Raw genomic sequence first — 20,545 nt, forward strand, 5'->3', positions numbered from 1 at the left:
CAGCAAAGAGAGAATAACAAATAAAAGAAGAAGCAAGGATTCGGGAAGATAAAGGCATTAGATGTGCAATAGTTTAAGCAATGGAAAAAGGAAATAACACAAACTCAACATAGAAGCGGAAAAACTACAACGGGAATGAAACAAGTAAGCATTCATAAGAAGTTTTATATACTTATCTTTCCATGCCTCGAAAATTATATCTCAGACATAGAGCTTCTGTGTTCAGCCATCATCCAAACATAACAAAAAAAATATAAAGCAGAACCTGAAAATTCAATAAAATAGAACACTTAGTTTGGCAATTTTTTTCAATTAACAATAATATATACAAATAAAAACTTAATAAAAATAGATAAAAAAGATGAAAACTAGTGACTTAACTTTTGTGAAAATATCCCAAATAAATCATCATTAGTCCCTATTCTCTTTATGCTGTAGATGAGGCATTCAAATAAAAATGCTTAGTATGGGTGAATCAGAATATTACATCAGCTATAAAAAAAATGAAATTCAACAATTGTTCAATGTAAATGACAGTAATTGTACTTATCTCAATAAGTGTAGGCATACTCTGATTGCTTACCATTTGAAACTACCTAAGAGAAATCAAAACATAGTCGTTAGAACAAAAGATTTAAAAGTAATTACACAGAATTGGGTTTGTTTTCGAATTATTTAGGATTATGGTTTTGATCATTAAAAGTTTGAGTTGCATATCTGGGTATTAAGTTCCATATCTGGGTATCTGGGTATTGGGTTCGGACTCAGTTGACTCGGGTTCGGACTCGGTTGACTCGGGTTGGGACTCGGGTTGGTGATTTCATCATTTGGGGTTGAATTTCTGGGTTTCAAACCCAGAAATTAATGTATCATATTGAGATGAACCCAGAAATTCAATTGTTAACCCAGAAATTTTCGATTGTTAACCCAGAAAATTCAATTAACCCAGAAATTTTCGATTGTTAACCCAGAAAATTCAATTATTAACTCAGAAATTCAATTATTAACCCAGAAATTCAATTGTTAACAATGAACACAAAAATTATGATTATCATTTTCGAATTAACAATGAACATGAAATAACAAATAAATCACATAAAGTAAACATGCACAAAATTTTCTAGTGATGCAACAAATTTTTTAGGAAAATCAAGATCCACAATCAATTAAACCATGATGGCTAAATCAATAAAACCATACCTTAAATTAAGCGAAAATATTGATAGTAAAAACTATAAATTCTATATGAGTTTTAAGATAAAAATGGTCAGATCTACCAAAGCCTTCAACAAAAATCAAGCAATAATTTGAAAAAGTATCAAGAAAAATTATAATTACCATGAAATCAACATAAACTTGAATAGTTAAACGAATATGAAGTTTACATACCGAGTTAAGCGAACTGATAATGGCAATAAACGACGGGAAACTAACGAACATAAAAAAATTTCATAATCAGTCATGAACGATCATAGACGGCGCAGATCTTCAAATTAAAAGTGTGGAGATTGATGTGTTTTTTTCTGGGTTAAGGCAGATCTAAACGAGTAATTCAAAGTTTAGATCTAAAGTTTGAATAAGTTGCATATGAAGAGTTAAGTGAGAGGGGAGAGTGACGGCCGAAGATTTAGAAGTGTGGTAATAAGAGGGTTGGTGGGTTATTCGAGTATATAAGGGACGGGTTATTAGGGTTTCAGTTATGGATCTAAATAATAGTTGGGCCATTGTCACCTATATTATTGCATTGGCTTGGGCTTTGTTTTATACTTATAAAAAATATGGCTCAATATTTTTCGGATGCCATCAGATATCGGACCCGTACATATATGATTTACATAAATACAACTATTTTTGTCTTATTTATATTTTCAATTATTATTCGTAATTAAAATATTAAATAACTTTCATATTGTGTATTAGTTATTAACATGGAAAAAAATTATTTAATGGCTATAACAAAAATAACTAATCTAATAGCCATTTCGTATATATTAGCTTCGACTAGACGACAAGCAAGACGAGTGACATCAGCTGTATCTGTGCAAATAGATCCTCAATATTCTAGTCCAACCACGCCACTTACTTCCACCACCACAAGTATATAAAATGCCGTCTATTATAAATAAAATATTTAACAAATCGAGTATAAGTTTTATTACTCTCTAAACTGGTGTTTATTGCATTACTTCACAGGTATCGATAGTCCACCAGATGTAGTCGAATGATTAGTAAGAGACTTATGTTCAACCTTTGGCGAATTATACGACGAATGTAGACCTTCAATACCAGAAAGTCAAGTAGCAGTCACCGGACATGGTAGGTGGTCATTTGCTTTACGCGAAGAATATTCCTTCGGCCAACAAAATTAATCCTCCCAATTCATTAACGATGGTTATTTTGTTTTAAATTGTTATTGAATACTATCTTAATAATTTGTATATAACAATCGTTATTGTTATTACGTGCTTTTATCCTAACTCCGTTGTTTATAACATGACTACTTAGGTATCGATAGTCCACCAGATGTGGTGGAGCGATTAGTAAGAGATTTATGTTCAGCCTTTGGTGAATCTTATGATGACTTTAGTGGTTTAGTTTCTAAAAACCAAGAAGTATTCACTGGACGTGAAACGAGCTCATTTCGCTCACACGGAGAATGTTCCCGAAGTCAAAAAAATCAATCTTCCCAGGGGAACGACGGAGGTCATTTTATTTTTTGCTAATGATCGAAGTATTATAACTTGATTTAAATAGCTATATAAATCAAACTATTTAACTTTTCCATATTGTTGTGACATTTAATGTTTCAGTACTCAAAGGATATTGGGATATTGGTGACCCAGAATACGAGTGCACATAATGTAGAGCGCAAATGTGGTTTCAAGAAAGGAAAAAAAAAAAGGGTACTCGATGCCCTAAGTTCTCATTGTGTTGCTCTGATGGCAAAGTTAAGCTTCCATGGTTAAAAGAACCGCCTCAACTCCTAAAGTCTCTACTAAGTAGACAACATCCATTTAGTAAGCATTTTATTGAGAATATCCGGGCTTATAACGGGATGTTTTATTTCACATCCATGGGTGGGAAGATTGATCATTCCGTCAATCAAGGTCGAGGTCCCTACACATTTAGGATGGGAGGCCAAAATATTCACCGAATAGGAAGTTTGTTGCCGTCAACCGGAATAACTCCTAAATTTTGTCAGTTATACATATATGGCACAGAAGAAGAAGTTGAAAATCGGAAAAAAGCAATCAAGTATGTCATATACAAGACAAATACGTTAGAATATTAGTTTAACGCATTATTTGTAAAGATCGATGTTTTGGTATTTAGTTACCCAATATAAATAAACACAACTTATTATTAATTACCTATGAATGCAGCCACGATACTCCGGAGCGATTTAACGATGAGCTGATTGAATTACTGCAAAAGATGGTCGACTCACATAATCCTGTTGCAAAGACATTTAGGATGGCTAGGGACAGATTGTCTTCCGATGAAAACGTCGACGTGAGTATCTGACTCATCTGTAGAAGAGACAGAGATGGGAGAATGTATAATCGTCCAATGGTTTCAGAGGTAGCAGCATTGATCGAGGGTGATTTAGGTCCAAACATGGATAAACGAGATATTATTGTACAAAAGTCATGCGGAAGTTTACAACGTATTTCTGAGTTACACCCATTATTCATGGCCCTCTAGTATCCTTTATTATTTCCGTGCGGGGAAGACGGTTACCGATTGGGAATTTCTCACTCTGAAAATTCTCTTCGAAATAGCAATTCTGAAAATCCGCGTGATAAATTAACACTTAGAGAGTGGTATGCATTCCGTATTCAGGATAGACCACTGTCAGTTGAATTTCCAACTCTGTTACAATCCGGTAAAGCCTATCACCAGTTTTTAGTTGACGGATTTGCATCGGTTGAATCTCATAGACTAAAGTTTATACGCTACAACCAAGATCTTCTTCGCGTGGACAATTACAATAATCTTAGAAGAGCTGTTGAACGAGGGGACGTTGAGCCGTCTTCCGCCGGTAGTCGTCTTATTGTTCCTTCTTCTTTGGTGGGAGGTGGCCCATATATGAGAGTAAACTACCTTGATACTATGACCATTTGTAGGTGGTTCGGTTACCCTGATCTATTTATCACGTTTACGTGCAATCCCAAGTGGCCGGAAATCACCCGGTTTGTTCGAAATAGGGGACTTAATCCCGAGGATCGTCCTGATATTTTGTCTCGCGTATTCAAGATTAAGCTCGAAGAGTTGATGATTGATTTAAAAGAGCGCCATATCTTTGGCAGGGTTAGAGCAGTGCGCAATCTTTCATCTGTCAGGTTTAATATTTGGACATATTTTATCAAGCCGTAATATATAATCTAATATGTTTGCGTAATTGTATTACAGTTGTATATACTATTGAATTTCAGAAGCGTGGTCTTCCACATGCTCATATCCTTTTGTTCTTACATCGAGAAGACAAGTTCCCTGAAGCTGCGGATATCGATAAAATCATTTCAGCGGAGATCCCCGATCCGGTTGAGAATCCTGTGTTACATGCCGTCGTTTGCACACACATGATTCACGGACCGTGTGGAACTACAAAACCACGATCACCGTGTATGGTTGGGTCTACATGCTCAAAACATTTCCCCAAAAAGTGTACCGAAAGAATAACTATCGGCGAAGACGGTTATCCTATTTATAAGAGAAGTAAAACAGGACCAACAATATATAAGGACAAAGTGACACTTGACAATGGATCTGTCGTGCCATATAACCCGTACTTATTGCTGAAAAATCGTGCACATATCAATGTGGAGTGGTGTAACCAGTCTAAAGCGATCAAGTATCTTTTCAAGTATATAAATAAGGGATCTGATCGAGTGACAATGCAGTCCTCTTATCGACGCCGCCACGACCAATTTCCTGAACAAGTGGACGAGATTAAACGATACTACGATTATAGGTACCTTTCAGCATGTGAGGCTGTTTGGAGGATATTCGCGTTTGACATTCACTACAGGACTCCCGCAGTCGAAAGGCTGCAGTTTCACCTTCCTGGCGAACAGAGCGTTGTGTTTGATGATGAAGATCCTATTGACGAGGTCTTAGAGAAATCATCGATGGGAGTGTCAAAGTTTCTATCTTGGATGAAAGTGTAATACCCCATAATTTAATGGTAATTTATGAGAATAGTTTATGTAATTAAAATAAATAATTAAATGGCATTTCTAATAATAGTTGCGAATAAGATGTTAATTAAATAATTAAATAAGTAAGCAAGTCGGGAATTGTTTAAGGATTTAATAATAATATTACTAATTGTTACTAGTTAGTTAGTGTATCGATGAAATATTAATGCGACAATGATATCATAGAGACCACAATATTATTAATTATATATTGTATATACTATAAATACTGTTATAATAGTGGGAGAAACCAAACCCTTTTAATATTATTAATATATTTAATAATTAATAATTACTCCCATGGTACCCCATATATACTATATTATCGAAAAATAGGAATCATAATCCATCAAAAAACCCTATTAGTGAACTTTCCTCCGTCATTAGCAGCTTCATCAAACAAATAGAAAAAAACAAGGGGGAGCGAGAAAGAGTAAGCACGTAGGCAACAGGATAGCGGCGCAATCGAGCTAGCACCTGCTCGGCGACCTCAACACAAGCCTAACCGTCTTATTTTCGTCTTCAGTATAGATCGCCTTTTTCCATCGTCATCATTCTTAACTAAGGATCCAACTTTGTAGAAGATCGTTACTAATTAGCTTGTGTGCGCGGATTTGCAAAAAGGTAGGAATTTCCTACTCAACTCGGTTTTATTGTTAAGTGAATGAATGTTTAAATGTGACGATTTATGAGGTTAAGGTTAATATTGTGATTCATTATTGAAAGTAGAGTAATGGAGTATGTTAAGATGTTGGTTGAGATTGATGACGGGATTTTTATTGAGTTTTGTTGTTGGGTTATATTTGGTATGGAGAGTTGATTATTCAATTGAGCATAACACGGAGTGTGTTACTGACAGTTGTGCATAACAAGCGATTGTTACTGCCAGTTGCGCATAGTAAGTGATTGCTACTGCCAGATAGTTGTGCATAGTAAGTGATTACTACTGCCAGTTGTATATAGTACGGGGGTACTACTGCCAGTTGAGCATGGTACGAAAGTACTACTGCCAGTTATTGAGTTGAGCATAGCATGTTCAGGGAGTTGTGCTACTGCCAGTGATGTAAGTGAGTTGTACGGATGAAGTGATGAGAACTTGATGAATATATATTTTGGGTTGGATTATTATTGTTGTTTAGTTTATTTCTACTCAACCTCGCGGTTGACTGTGTATTCGTGAACACCTGCGATGAAACGTTTTATGGGGAGGAGATTTGACAGGTACTAAAGATTAGCTGACTCGGGAGCATTGGGATGAGAGCTCGACTTGGACCATAGTTGAAGTCTAGATCACATAGAATAATTATATCACTTTATTTATTTCCGCTGCGAGATGTATTGTATTTTATATTATGTTTTAGTTGGTTAAGTTGTAATAAGCGTGTAAATATTAAGTTTTAATTTAAAGCACTTTGGTGAGTTGGACTTTGTTATTCACTACCTCGTGAAACCGAGATGGTAACAGTTATATTTATTTGGGAATATCTAGCTAAAGGCTCCTGAATAAATGGGGGTGTTACAAAGTGGTAACAGAGCAAAACGATTCTCAGGCCTAACCATTGAATAATAATGAACTTAGGTTGTGTCTCAATAAAATGAACCCCGGGTAGAAACTGTTAGGAGCCCCTCTTAGTGCGGTTAAGAAGGCGCCCTTAATTCGTACCATGGCCCTCTCAGTTTTGAACCGGGAACCTTGAGAGGATACTTGAGAGTGCGGGGTAATTTAAAAGGAATATTGCTTAATATGCCTTGGAAGTTTTGTTGCCTTGCTTGCATGTTGTCTTTATTTGCGATTGCGGTTACGGGGACGTAACTTTGTCTTTACAGTGAAGGGATGTGATATGATTTCTTTTACATATTGTTATGAGCATGTTGATATGAGAAATTATGCTAGCATATATGTGGGAGGTGTGGGTATGATTAATATGTGAAGTGTAAAGGAATTGCGTGAAATTGTGAAGAATGTGATTTTGGTTGATTTCTCGAAATTTTACTCTTGATTGTTTTTGCTGCCATTTACTTTCTGTTTATTATCCTTGTACGGAATTTTTATGTGTAATACCTTTGTAAGTTAGCTTTCATTTTCCACTAGTCTCATATTCATATAATATACGGTTTTGGAGAATTAAATAATTTAGTGGACAGTGGCCAGAATATTCCTGTACAGTTATAATTTCGTCCCATGTTTTTGTAAAAATTGTCATTTAAAAAATACTTAATGATTTATTATAATTCCAACTTCACTGTTTAATAGACTCGTGTAAGTTTTCAAATTGATAAGCCATGTTGCAATTTAAATTTTTGACAATTAATAGTGATTTTTACAAGTTGACCTAAGTTTCTGACAAGTTGCTGTAAAATTTCTGTTTTGACCAAATAATTTGTAAAATGCATTATAAATTGGCCTTATGAGTTTTTAACTTTATTCTTTCTCTTATAAATTACTAACTCTCTGTATTTTCTAAAAAGTATAAGTGCTCAAGAGGTAGTTATGTTATTATTTATTAGTGATTTTTGGAATTTATAACATGTTTTTCTTATCCTTGAAAATGTAAGTTGTGTTTAAATTTCTAAAGAATTGTTCTTATTTCTTCCACATTGGCATTTGATGTTGTAAATTATGTGAAGTAGAATAACATGTCTAGTGATATGCGGAATGTGTTATCCTAAGCCTATATATATATATATGTTCACATTGATTGCATCCATGTTTGAATTAGACTTCGTTAATAGGAAATAAACGCGCAAGTAGTAAGTTTAAATAATGTTAGTTCGAATATACTATACAATGTCGGTTTGTTATCAATGTAATTCACATATTGTTGTTATTCATTTATTCATCAATCAATGTTATGTTAAAAAAATAATAGTTGTCTTATGTGTACTAAGTGTTCTTGAGAGGTTGCCATAAATGGTTTTTTTATTCCTGTTGTTTGATATTCCGAACTTCGAGGACAAAGTTTATTTTTAGGGGGAAGCTAGGAATGTGATACTACAAATGTTTTGAATTATTGTGGAGACATCTTTTGATAAGTACGATATGGTTTGATAATAATTAAGTAAATTGGTTATGTACCAATGATCATAAATTGGAATGAGGTTCAGTTGTGTGGATGTTTATAAATGTTGTTGTGGTAAGTGTGGGCGAATTTCGGGACGAAGTTCATTTTAAGGAGGGAAGACTGTAATACCCCATAATTTAATGGTAATTTATGAGAATAATTTATGTAATTAAAATAAATAATTAAATGGCATTTCTAATAATAGTTGCGAATAAGATGTTAATTAAATAATTAAATAAGTAAGCAAGTCGGGAATTGTTTCAGGATTTAATAATAATATTACTAATTGTTACTAGTTAGTTAGTGTATCGATGAAATATTAATGCGACAATGATATCATAGGGACCACAATATTATTAATTATATATTGTTTATACTATAAATACTGTTATAATAGTGGGAGAAACCAAACCCATTTAATATTATTATTATACTTAATAATTAATAATTACTCCCATGGTACCCCATGGTACCCCATATATACTATATTATCGAAAAATAGGAATCATAAACCATTAAAAAACCCTATGAGTAAACTTTCCTCCGTCATTAGCAGCTACATCAAACAAATAGAAAAAAACAAGGGGGAGCGAGAAAGAGTAAGCAAGTAGGCAACAGGATAGCGGCTTGATCGAGCTAGCACCTGCTCGACGACCTCAACACAAGCCTAACCGTCTTATTTTCGTCTTCATTATAGATCGCCTTTTTCCATCGTCATCGTTCTTAACTAAGGATCCAACTTTGTAGAAGATCGTTACTAATTAGCTTTTGTGCGCGGATTTGCTAAAAGGTAGGAATTTCCTACTCAACTCGATTTTATTGTTAAGTGAATGAATGTTTAAATGTGACGATTTATGAGGTTAAGGTTAATATTGTGATTCATTATTAAAAGTAGAGTAATGGAGTATGTTAAGATGTTGGTTGAGATTGATGACGGGATTTTTATTGAGTTTTGTTGTTGGGTTATATTTGGTATGGAGAGTTGATTATTCAGTTGAGCATAACACGGAGTGTGTTACTGCCAGTTGTGCATAACAAGTGATTATTACTGCACGTTGTGCATAGCAAGTGATTGCTACTGCCAGATAGTTGTGCATAGTAAGTGATTACTACTGCCAGTTGTGCAGAGTACGGGGGTACTACTGCCAGTTGAGTATGGTACGAAAGTACTACTGCCAGTTATTGAGTTGAGCATATCACGGTGTTTAGGGGGTTGTGCTACTGCCAGTGATGTAAGTGAGTTGTACGGATAAAGTGATGAGAACTTGATGAATATTTATTTTGGGTTGGATTATTATTGTTGTTTAGTTTATTTCTACTCAACCTCGCGGTTGATTGTGTATTCGTGAACACTTGCGGTGAACCGTTTTATGGGGAGCAGATTTGACAGGTACTAAAGATTAGCTGACTCGGGAGCACTGGGATGAGAGCTCAACTTGGACCATAGTTGAAGTCTAGATCACATAGAACATTTATATCACTTTATTTATTTCCGCTGCGAGATGTATTGTATTTTATATTAAGTTTTAGTTGGTTAAGTTGTAATAAACATGTAAATATTAAGTTTTGATTTAAAGTACTTTGGTGAGTTGGACTTTGTTATTCACTACCTCGGGAAACCGAGATGGTAACAGTTCTATTTATTTTGGAATGTCTAGCTAAAGGCTCCTGAATAAATGGGGGTGTTACAGAAAGTTAACAGTAGTGAAGAGTAAGAGTTGAAGATAGCGAATGACTTATTGTACTGTCAATTCCCAACTAAATTTGTGTGGAATTAAGATCAGTGAGAGTGGACCCTTAGAAAACAGAATTTTAAGATAGGCAGGTTGCAACATGTGCTGCCGACTTGCGGTGAATTATGTTTCATGAGAACCATGTAAAGGGACCCAAAAGTTACGAGGACATAAGTAGGGTTAACGGCACTCTCTATGTCACGTATAGGGAAGCGTGTTATGCATATGCCTTGATCGGTGACGACAAAGAGTACATTGATGCGATAGAGCAAGCAAGCGAATGGGCCTCTGGATTTTATCTTAGAAAACTAGCGGATTTTATTGTTATCTGGGACGTTGTCCATGCCAAATAGAGTCTGGGAGGCAACGTGGAGTCTTCTAGCGGATGATATCCTTCACAGGCAACGTAATATTCTTCAAAACTGAGGTGCTACTTTAATATATTGCTTTCTATTTAGATCATCTAATTTACATTCTTTTCACATATAATAGTTATCAATACGTTATGATGACACTACAAACATCATCATAGGTTTGGAACTAACTGATGAGGAATTAAAAAATTATGCTTTGATCGACATAGAAGCATCACTCCAATTAAATGGGAGTAGTTTGGCAAGATTTGAAGGGATGCCCCTACCCGATACATCGTCAACAACACATCACGCGAACACGATGGTTATGGATGAGTTGTCTTATGACAAAGAATCGCTCCAGGCAGAACATGCGTCTCAACTATCTTCAATGACTGATGAGCAGACGACGGTCTATAATGAAATTATGGAAGCTATTGCATATAATCAAGGAGGGGTGTTTTTTGTGTATGGCTATAGGGGGGACTGGTAAAACATTCATCTGGCGAACTTTATGTGCTGCCCTCAGAAGCAAGGGTGAAATTGTTTTGCATGTTGCATCTAGCGGAATTGCACCAACGTTAATACCTGGTGGTAGAACAGCGCACGCGAGACTTGACATTCCAATCAATCTCACCGAGAACTCCACTTGCCCCAGAATTAAACCTGGTAGTGATTTAGCGGAATTGCTGATCAGAGCGAAGCTCATTATATGGGACGACGCGCCGATGACTCATAAACATGGTTTCGAGGCTGTTGATAGAAGTTTGAAAGACGTCATGCGTGTTGTAGATGCGCGTAATGCAACACTACCATTTGGCGGGAAATTGGTAGTTTTTGGTGGCGATTTTCGCCAAACATTACCGGTTGTTTCCAAAGGGAGCAGGGCTGATGTTGTGCATGCTTCTCTTTGTTCGTCGTATTTGTGGAGTTCATGTGAGGTATGTTCAAAACTTAGTTTCCAAATGGGCATTAAAACGCTATTCAATTAATTTATGTTTTCTTTCAATGTTTTAAGATGTGTATGTCTTATATTTCAGGTGTTTACATTGACTAAAAATATGCGCTTACAAGCCGGAAGTGAAGACACTAATGTAGATGAGATAAGGAAATTCTCGGAGTGGATTCTGAAAATTGGAGATGGGTTGGTCGAGGATCCAAATGATGGTGATGCTGAGGTTGACATAAAGTTCCCCGACGATTTACTTATTCAACACGTGACTAATCCCATTGCCTCCTTAGTAGATATCACTTATCCTGATCTTCAAAATCGGTTATGGGACCCAAATTATCTTCAAGAAAGGGCAATTCTTGCACCCACTCACGAAATAGTTGAAGATGTAAATGATTATGTGTTATCTCTTATCCATGAGGAAGAGAGAATTTACTTAAGCTCTGATGAGGTAAGTAGAGATGATAGAACTATGGGCGAGCCTGACCTTTACTCCATAGAATTCTTGAACAGTATTAAATGTTCTGGCCTCCCAAACCATGAATTGAGATTGAAAGTCGGCGCTATGGTTATGCTCCTTAGAAACATTGATCAATCGTGTGGGTTGTGCAATGGTACCAGATTAATAGTGACAGATTTAGGGAGACACGTAATTAGCTGTACAGTGTTGACTGGTAGTCATAAAGGCGATAGAGTGCACATTGACCGTATTACACTCACTCCTTCAGATTCCAGTAAATTTCCAGTCCGGTTTAGTAGAAGACAATTTGCCATTGCTGTTTGTTTTGCCATGACAATAAACAAAAGCCAGGGCCAGTCCTTATCTCAAGTGAGCATTTATCTTCCAAGAATGGTCTTCAGTCATGGACAACTTTATGTCGCGATCTCGAGGGTTACAAACAAACAAGGCCTTAAACTATTAATCTGCGACAGTAACAAGCGTACATCAAATATTACAACCAACGTAGTTTACCAAGAAATTTTTGAGTATTTGTAAAGTTCATATTACTTCTACATTTGTTGGACAATTTGTATCGTATGGTAGTGATTAGTGTAGTAACAATCGTAATAACATATACGTCGAATATTCAATTGTGGATTTTTTAAATTATCACGAGTTTGGAAATTTAATCATGCTCATTTATATGCTTACGAATCTAATTTTAGCGATTGTTACTACGTCCCGTGCATTTTTTTCACGGGTTTAACACTAGTTAAGGAAATAAAGAAGGGATACTTAACCTTTCGTACGTAACTTTAGCTAGGGATTAGTTTTTTGTTTTCAGATTTTGTTCCCTCCTTTACTTGTACGTACGTTGACGGCTACTTATCGAATACTAGTTTAATTTAAGACTAAGTTTTTCTTCCCTTCTCTTTATTTTAATTATGTGTTCAATTATTATTTGTACTTGTTTATTTCGATTTATGAGTAGCTAATTTATAATCTAGGGTGAAAGGGGATCTAGGTTGATTAGAAGGGGTCTATCTAATGAGTTAATTGTTAAACTGCTTTTAGTTGTTGTTCAATTGTTGTCTTAAATCTAATTGATTAATACTGAGCAGAATTGGTTAATTAGTCTTGCAAACTAGGATTTTCACCGACTGGGTTAAGACTAGTATAGGCGACGATAATTGAATTAGACTGACTTAATAATAACGATCGCATGTTAAGTTTATATCTAAAAAGACATATTAGAATCGATCGATCATATGACTTTCAAAAATATAAATTGCTGAATCAATAAATTAAATCTCACCCTTGGATGACTACCTAGTGAACCCGATCCCTAGACCTTTTAATATTATTGAATTCACTTTTATTTACTCTGCAATTAGTTATAGAAATCAACTAACTTTCAAGAAAATTGTTACTTTAAGACGGACTTAGATATTAGCAGACTAGAATATTACCGCCTCCCTGTGGATACGATACCCTACTTACCGCTAGCTATCTTTTTATTAGTAGTATTATAGGATTACTTTGATTTAGGGGATACGGCTTTAGCCTTATCAGATTTCTTGGAGGATCATCCTATTATTGTAAGCTCAAGAACAACATAGATAGGAGATCTTGTTGTGCCCATATTTTCCGATCTACTAATGTAATGAACATTATTACTCTCCTCTCTTGGCTAAATATTTAATGCATGCAACATAGATCTTGGTCATCTAAATTAAAATGGTTTTTACATATATTATAGATGACTATTATGAGTTAAGGAACTTTCAAGTGGTATCAGAGCCAGACTTGTTGCATACATTATGATTTTAGTTTTTATTCTAGTTATAAGGATAACATATCTAAAATCGGAAAAATATGCTAAAATATGTTTTGGCGTGAAATTTTTAATTTCATGCTACATACCGACCTTAAAATGGTTGTGGTCAAATTTGGTAATTTATGGAGTTATTTTGCTAATTATTATCATTTTTATATAAAACCAAGTCAATATTACCGCATTTTGGTTAAAAGGTTAACTAAAATGAGTTTTATATTGATTTTGGCCATGAAAATTTTATATAATCCCACATTAATGTTTTACATAGTGTATGTAAAATTTTGTGATTTGTTATTGAGTTTTGCATGGTTATTGATTTTTTATGGTTAAAAAGTCAATAAAATGGGTTTATTTTGTTCTAAATATGGAACGACACTTTCTGGGCATGAGCAATTTTTGTATATTCAAAAATATGTTTTTAAAGTTAAAAGTGAAATTTAAAAAATTTATTTCACCTCTTTTTGATGTTTATTGGTTTTTATAAAGATATAAATCGGTAAATATAGATATTTTAATAAATATGGATATATAAATCGATTTAAATTTTAAGTTTTTATAAAAGAAATCTGGAATTCGATTTTAAAAACTGTAAGTTTACCTTGACTTTGCATTACATTTTTGCTCTCCCTTTTGTTTTTCATTTCCCCTTTTCTATTCGCATTTTGAGGTGTACGTTCACTCATGGACGGTTCTAAAGGATGATTCATGTCAGCCGACCCCAAATCAGTTTGGGATTGAGGCTCTGATGTTGTTGTTGTTGTTGTTGTTGTATAAATCGATAAATATGGATATTTTAATTTTCAAAATTTTTATTCAAACTTTTTGGAGAATTTTAAACTTTTGGGTCCCTGGATATTTTCCATAATATACAAAATTATTATTTTCAAAATTTTGTAATAGTTATAATTATTTTGAATTAGTTCATAAAAGGTTATGTTAAAACCGATATAATTAGCAAATAATATCAATTCAAACTAATTATTTATCAACAAATTAGTGGGGACTAATGGTTGAGTTATAAAACATTTTAGACAATTAGTTTGAGCTTAAACATGTTTTAAGCATTGATTATTGATTTTTAAACGGTTAAAAATCAATTAAGTCCACAAAACCGAGTTAGATACTTATGATTGTGCTAGGGGCGATTTTGGAATTTTTATATAGCATTTCAAGCATTTTATTTATGTTGAATAAATGAGTCTCATTTATTTAAATTATTCTTATAATTTGAACCTAGTACGGCCTAGTTATTTTAATCGTTATTATTCGTAATGAATGAGAATAACAATTTTTTTGTAATTTAAATACGATCTCGTATCGTCGGTTTGTAATTAATTAATAGATTTTATTTATTTTCATTTAATTAATGTATAATAGGAATTGCTATATAATTTGATTATAGTAGGTTTTATTATCGGCGTTTCCATAAGATGGAGCTTCCTCGAAACGGTGTTATTTTTGGAAAGGAGTTCCAAATCCCACAAGATGAAGCCATTTTGGAAGATGTTCCAATGAAGATGCAAAAGACCAAGGAGTTGGTTTCCGAACTTGTAATAATGTAGTTATTCTTATTTAACTAGGTGGCCATACTAGGATTTCTTATTTGCTTGCTTGCTTTTAATTTTCGCTCATGCCAAACTCGCCACTCACATGCATTTTTATTACTCGATTGTCGATTCACGGTTATTTACATTCGTCGACTTAGTTCACTTATAGGGAATTTATAACTAAACTGACAAGATCTCTCACATGTAAAATAATTGAGATTAGCCTTACCAACTAGTAACACCTTTGAATCCCGTGTTCATTGGGGCAACCACAACGTGGACTCTTTTTACCTCGGGTAAGTAGGGTGATGAGATCATGTGCGAAAATTGGGATGGACTCAATGGGATAAGAGTTGTTTCCGGGCTAGAGGATGGATTTAATTGAAATTCGTCAACCGAGAGTTATAAAAGTAGAATTAGTCAAACGTTGACTTACAGTTATTTTACATAAAAGGTGGCATAACATGTTCATTTTTATCTAAGAAAGTGGTCCTCAGAATCATTTATATAATTTTGTGAGAGATCATTATATAAATGCTAAAACTTGATAAAAATTGTTTTACAAGTATATAATTATAACAATGAATGTTTAAATATATCCTTATTTTGTTGTAGCTTCATAATTCACAATGGTATCTTCTTCCACTACTCCACTAGGAAAAGATTCTTGGCTAAGGTCCGTAATGGACAAATGTACTTTAAAAGATGACGGAAGCAATTTTGTTGAATGGGAATCCACTATTAAGAGCGCCGCGTTATCCAATAACGTGATCGTTCACTTGACCGATCCCCCTCCCACCGAGCCCGGTCCAAGGGCTACTACGGTGGTACGGACCGCCTATGACGAGTACATGAGGATGTCAAACGATGTTAAGAATGTTTTGATATGGTCGATGTCCTCAAAACTCAAGCTTCAATGCATTTCTATAAATGCATACGAGATATTCACCCGCATGAATACAATGTTTTCACAAACACCTAAAATCCGCCAATACGAAGCGGCGGTACGCTTTTTCGAAGATAAGCTTGAGAAGGGCCAAAAGGTGGGTCCTCATGTCCTTAAGATGGTCGAACATATCGACACCCTAGAGCATCTAGGGTGTAACATTCCAAAAACTTTTGCGGTGGATCGCATTCTCCACTCGCTTTCCAACAAGTTCGCCCACTTTAGGGTGAACTACAACATGAATAACATGGATAAGAGTTACCATGAACTTCATGCACTACTCACCGAAGCGGAGAGGGATATGTAAGCTAGTGGGAGAGACCAAAAGGATGTTCTTTCAATGAGATTAAAGAACGTGTCTCTTGGAGCTAGAAAGGGGAAAGGGAAGGAAAAATCCCAATTCAAGAAACAAGGTAAGAAACTAAACAAGGGAAAGGGCAAAGCCATTGTGAATGGCAAGCCCAAGTCAAAACTTGGCACACCATCCGATGCAGAATGCTATCATTGTAATGGCAAAGGGCATTGGAGGATAAATTGCCCCAAATACTTGGAGGACATCAAGGAAGGGCGTGTAACACCCATAGGTATGATCTCCTCTATCTATATGATAGACGTTAATTATGCTTGCACTTCCACTTGGGTATTAGATACCGGATGTGGATCTTACCTTTGTAAACATTTATAGGGCCTAAGAGACGTGCGAGCACTAGCCAAGAGTGATGTAGATCTTCGCATGGGGGAATGGAGCTAGAGTAGCGGCCGTTTCCGTGGGGACTTATGTACTCACCTTAGCTAGTGGTTTAGAGTTGTTTTTGAATAATTTTTATTTTGTACCAACTTTAACCAAGAAAATTATCTCCATATCCATGTTAGACGCGGAAGGTTTTTATTTTGTGATCAAGGACAATAGTTTTACTTTTTTATTAAATGATTTGGTTTATGGCAAGGCCATTTATATTAGATGTATTTATGTTCTTAATGATGTTAACGAAGCTTATTATGTCGTGAGCAAGAAGCTCAAAATGGGTGATTCTAATGAATCCTACCTTTGGCATTGCTGTTTAGGTCATATAAACGAAAGACGCATTAAGAGACTTGTTTCATCCAAAGTTTTCAAACCAATTGACTACGAATCTTATCTTGTATGCGAGTCTTGTCTCTTAGGCAAGATGATTCTTGCTCCTTTTACGGGAAAAAGGGACACGAGCTAGTGAGGTTTTGGCCCTCATACATACCAATGTGTGTGGTCCATTAACCATTACCGCTAGTGGAGGTTATCACTACTTCATCACTTTTACTGATGATTTAAGTAGATATGGGTATGTCTACTTAGTGAAGCACAAAAGTGAAGTCTTTAAGAAGTTCAAAGAGTTTCAACATGAAGTAGAGAACCAATTGGATAAGAAGATTAAAACCCAAAGATACGATCATGGTGGTGAATACTTAAACAAAGGATTTGATTCTCACCTAAATGATTGCGGCATTTTATCACAATGCACTCCTCCTGGCACACCACAATTAAATAACGTGGCCGAAAGGAGAAACAGAAGTTTATTATATATGGTTCGGTCTATGATGAGTCAAACTGAGCTTCCTAATTCATTTTGGGGTTTTGTCCTCTTGTCTGCAGTATTCTCACTAAATCAAAGGCCGACTAAAGCGGCCAACAAGACACCATATGAGATATGGAAGGGGAAGGTCCCCTATTTGTCATTCAAGAGGATTTTTATGTCCAGAACAAGTCTGATGACAAACTCGCACCAAGGTCTGACAAATATCTTTTTTTAGGATACCCTAAGGAAACGAATGGTTATTACTTCTACAACCGTCATGAGAACAAATTGTTTGTGGCTCGTGATGCTGTCTTTCTAGAAAAAGACTTTATTTCTAAAAGACAGAGTGGAAGAAAATTTGAACTTGACGAAGTTCAAGAGCCACAAACCGAGAATGAGGTGGAGGAGAATATGGAGGATAACATTCCCTTCTCTTCTGAGACGGTAATCGATCCTAAGAAGTCCGGTAGAATCAGTCACCCACCTGACCATTACCTCGGAAACATCGAAGAGGAAAACAATGATTTATTACTTTTAGAAACTGACGAACCTACTACCTATAAATTGGTCGTCTCTGGTCCCGACTCCGCGTATTGGCTTGAAACCATGCAATCCGAAATAGATTCCATGTCTGAAAACTAAGTATGGGACTTGGTGAAATTAACTGAGGGAGTGCGACCCCTTTAGTGTAAATGGATCTTTAATATCAAACTCGGCATGGATAAACATATAGATGTTTACAAAGCTAGATTGGTGGCAAAAGGTTTCACTCAAGTTCATGGTCTTCACTATGACGAAACCTTCGCTCCAGTCGCTATGCTTCGGTCCATCAGGGTAATCTTAGCGGTTGCCGCATTTCATGATTATGAGATTTGGCAAATGGATGTCAAAACCGCCTTCTTGAATGGGATTCTAGAAGAGGAAGTGCACATGACACAACCTGAAGGTTTTATAGATACATCTAACCCTAAGAAGGTGTGTAAGCTTAAGAGATCCATCTATGGTTTTAAGCAAGCATCTAGGAGTTGGAACCATCGCTTTGATCATGTTATTAGAAAATATGGTTTTACACGAAGCGTTAAGGAACCTTGTTTATACATGAAGTTTAGTCGGAGTAAAGCTGTTTTCATTATCTTATATGTGGATGACATATTGCTCATCGGGAATGATGTACTGACGCTCACTTCTATTAAGGAGTGGCTATGAAATTATTTCCAGATGAAGGATTTCGGAGAGGCACAACGCATTTTGGGTATCCGGATCTATAGGGATACTAGAATTGAGTCAAGAAGCTTATACTGATAAGATTCTTGATCAGTTCAATATGAAGGACTCCAAGAGAGGATTTCTTCCTATGGGTCAAGTGATCACTTTGAGCAAGTCACAGTCTAGCTCTACACCTAAGGAAATTGAATGAATGAAGACCATCCCTTATGGTTCCGCTGTTGGGTCTATCATGTATGCTATGATTTGCACTCATCCTGACGTCGCATATGCTTTGAGCATGACGATTCGTTACCAAGCCAAGCCAGGTGAGTGTCACGGGATAGCCGTAAAGAACATCCTTAAGTACTCGAGGGGACTAAGGATTCGTTCTTAGTGGTTGGAGGAGAAACTGAGTTGTTTGTAAGAGGTTACACGGACGCTAGTTTCCAAACCGATTGGGATGATTTAAAATCCCAATCCGGCTATGTATTTATGTTAAATGGAGAAGCAATTTGCTGGAAGAGCTTCAAGCAAAGCGTCACTGCGGATTCTACAACAGAAGCTGAGTACCTAGCAGCGTCGGAAGCTACAAAGGAAGGTGTTTGGATTCGGCAATTCATGGAAGGACTAGGAGTAGTCCCTACCGCCGAAGACCCTATCACTCTGTATTGTGATAATAGTGGGGCTATCTTTCAAGCTAAAGAGGCCAAATCTAGTAATAAATCCAGCCACATAGAAAGGAAATATCATGTAATAAGAGATTACGTGGAAAGGAAAGAAATTGACATTTGTAAGGTTGGGACAGACGATTTCTTCTTAATCCTTTAACCAAGCCATTATCGAAGGCTAAGAATGATGGTCATATCGTCGCAATGGGATTGAGACGAGTATCGGATTTTCTTTAGATTATGGATATGTAATAATTGGATATTGTATCAATTTTATATACTCCCTCCATACCACACCAATGGTAACATTGACTTTTTCACACTTGTCGAGACACGTTTTGCAACGTAAATATCTTTTGTTACACATTATTAAAAATTATAAAAGTTTGATATTCTTATAGAATTCATGACGATAAATCAAAGAAGATCTCACATGACTATATTTTGTCTTATAGATTAAGAATAATATCGAAGATTCCCTACGACCATGAATAGTGGCAAAACGGTCAATGTTACCATTGGTCTGGTATGGAGGGAGTATATGATGATCACATTCATTGTTTAAGTTTTCATTTATGAATTCTTTCTTTTAATAAGATTAAATTTCAATACTCTGTTATCTGAATAGGTTGTGTGAGAACTTGAACACTATTCAAGTGAACAAGATGAACTTTGTATTTTGTCCTTAGTCACTTTATGAGGTGACGTCTCGGAGTGACTATAATTTAAGTTGATCGATGGTTGGTTTAATACCATGAGGTCATATAGATGACTGATCGATTACATAGGCAGACTGTATGACACTTTGCCGGACAGTGACCATTTATAGAGTCCCTTAGTTTTATTTCAGACGCCTGGTCGTGGCAGGGACTTCTATGATATTCCTATGAGTCGATTCTTTTGACTGGAGACTATTATCTGAGTTAGTGTAGTTTCCGAGTGACCTTGGTTTTCGTCCTGGGTCGTGTCGTGAAAGGAGGCCAAAGGATATCTACTGGGTCATGGTGATCTGCATTGAGCGAAGATAGATAGGGCATACATGAAT

General features: G+C 35.6%; 3 protein-coding genes across 3 annotated transcripts; all 3 read left to right on the forward strand.

Moving 5' to 3' along the window:
- Positions 1-3,073: 3,073 nt before the first annotated feature.
- Positions 3,074-5,171, forward strand: LOC141631128 (uncharacterized). Its single transcript, XM_074443841.1, has 4 exons — positions 3,074-3,255; positions 3,384-3,513; positions 3,844-4,338; positions 4,437-5,171. Exons 1-4 carry the CDS (start codon positions 3,074-3,076, stop codon positions 5,169-5,171), a joined length of 1,542 nt encoding a protein of 513 aa, XP_074299942.1.
- A 5,500-nt stretch (positions 5,172-10,671) lies between these two features.
- On the forward strand, positions 10,672-12,298 carry LOC141631129 (uncharacterized). The gene is made up of 3 exons (XM_074443842.1): positions 10,672-10,838; positions 10,915-11,290; positions 11,390-12,298. The coding sequence occupies exons 1-3, from the start codon at positions 10,672-10,674 to the stop codon at positions 12,296-12,298; spliced, it is 1,452 nt and encodes a 483-aa protein (XP_074299943.1).
- A 3,458-nt stretch (positions 12,299-15,756) lies between these two features.
- On the forward strand, positions 15,757-16,380 carry LOC141631130 (uncharacterized). Its single transcript, XM_074443843.1, has one exon. It carries the CDS (start codon positions 15,757-15,759, stop codon positions 16,378-16,380), a length of 624 nt encoding a protein of 207 aa, XP_074299944.1.
- The last annotated feature ends 4,165 nt before the right edge of the window (positions 16,381-20,545 follow it).

The sequence above is a fragment of the Silene latifolia genome, chromosome Y (assembly GCF_048544455.1).
Source record: "Silene latifolia isolate original U9 population chromosome Y, ASM4854445v1, whole genome shotgun sequence".
Lineage (NCBI taxonomy): Eukaryota > Viridiplantae > Streptophyta > Magnoliopsida > Caryophyllales > Caryophyllaceae > Silene > Silene latifolia.

Coding starts and splice junctions, on each gene's coding strand:
- LOC141631128 (XM_074443841.1), top strand. CDS start 3,074: ATGGGTGGGAAGATTGATCATTCCGTCAATCAAGGTCGAGGTCCCTAC. Junction 3,256..3,383: donor AATCGGAAAAAAGCAATCAA/GTATGTCATATA, acceptor CTATGAATGCAG/CCACGATACTCCGGAGCGAT. Junction 3,514..3,843: donor CTTCCGATGAAAACGTCGAC/GTGAGTATCTGA, acceptor TTCCGTATTCAG/GATAGACCACTGTCAGTTGA.
- LOC141631129 (XM_074443842.1), top strand. CDS start 10,672: ATGGTTATGGATGAGTTGTCTTATGACAAAGAATCGCTCCAGGCAGAA. Junction 10,839..10,914: donor TATGGCTATAGGGGGGACTG/GTAAAACATTCA, acceptor TGTTGCATCTAG/CGGAATTGCACCAACGTTAA. Junction 11,291..11,389: donor ATTTGTGGAGTTCATGTGAG/GTATGTTCAAAA, acceptor CTTATATTTCAG/GTGTTTACATTGACTAAAAA.
- LOC141631130 (XM_074443843.1), top strand. CDS start 15,757: ATGGTATCTTCTTCCACTACTCCACTAGGAAAAGATTCTTGGCTAAGG.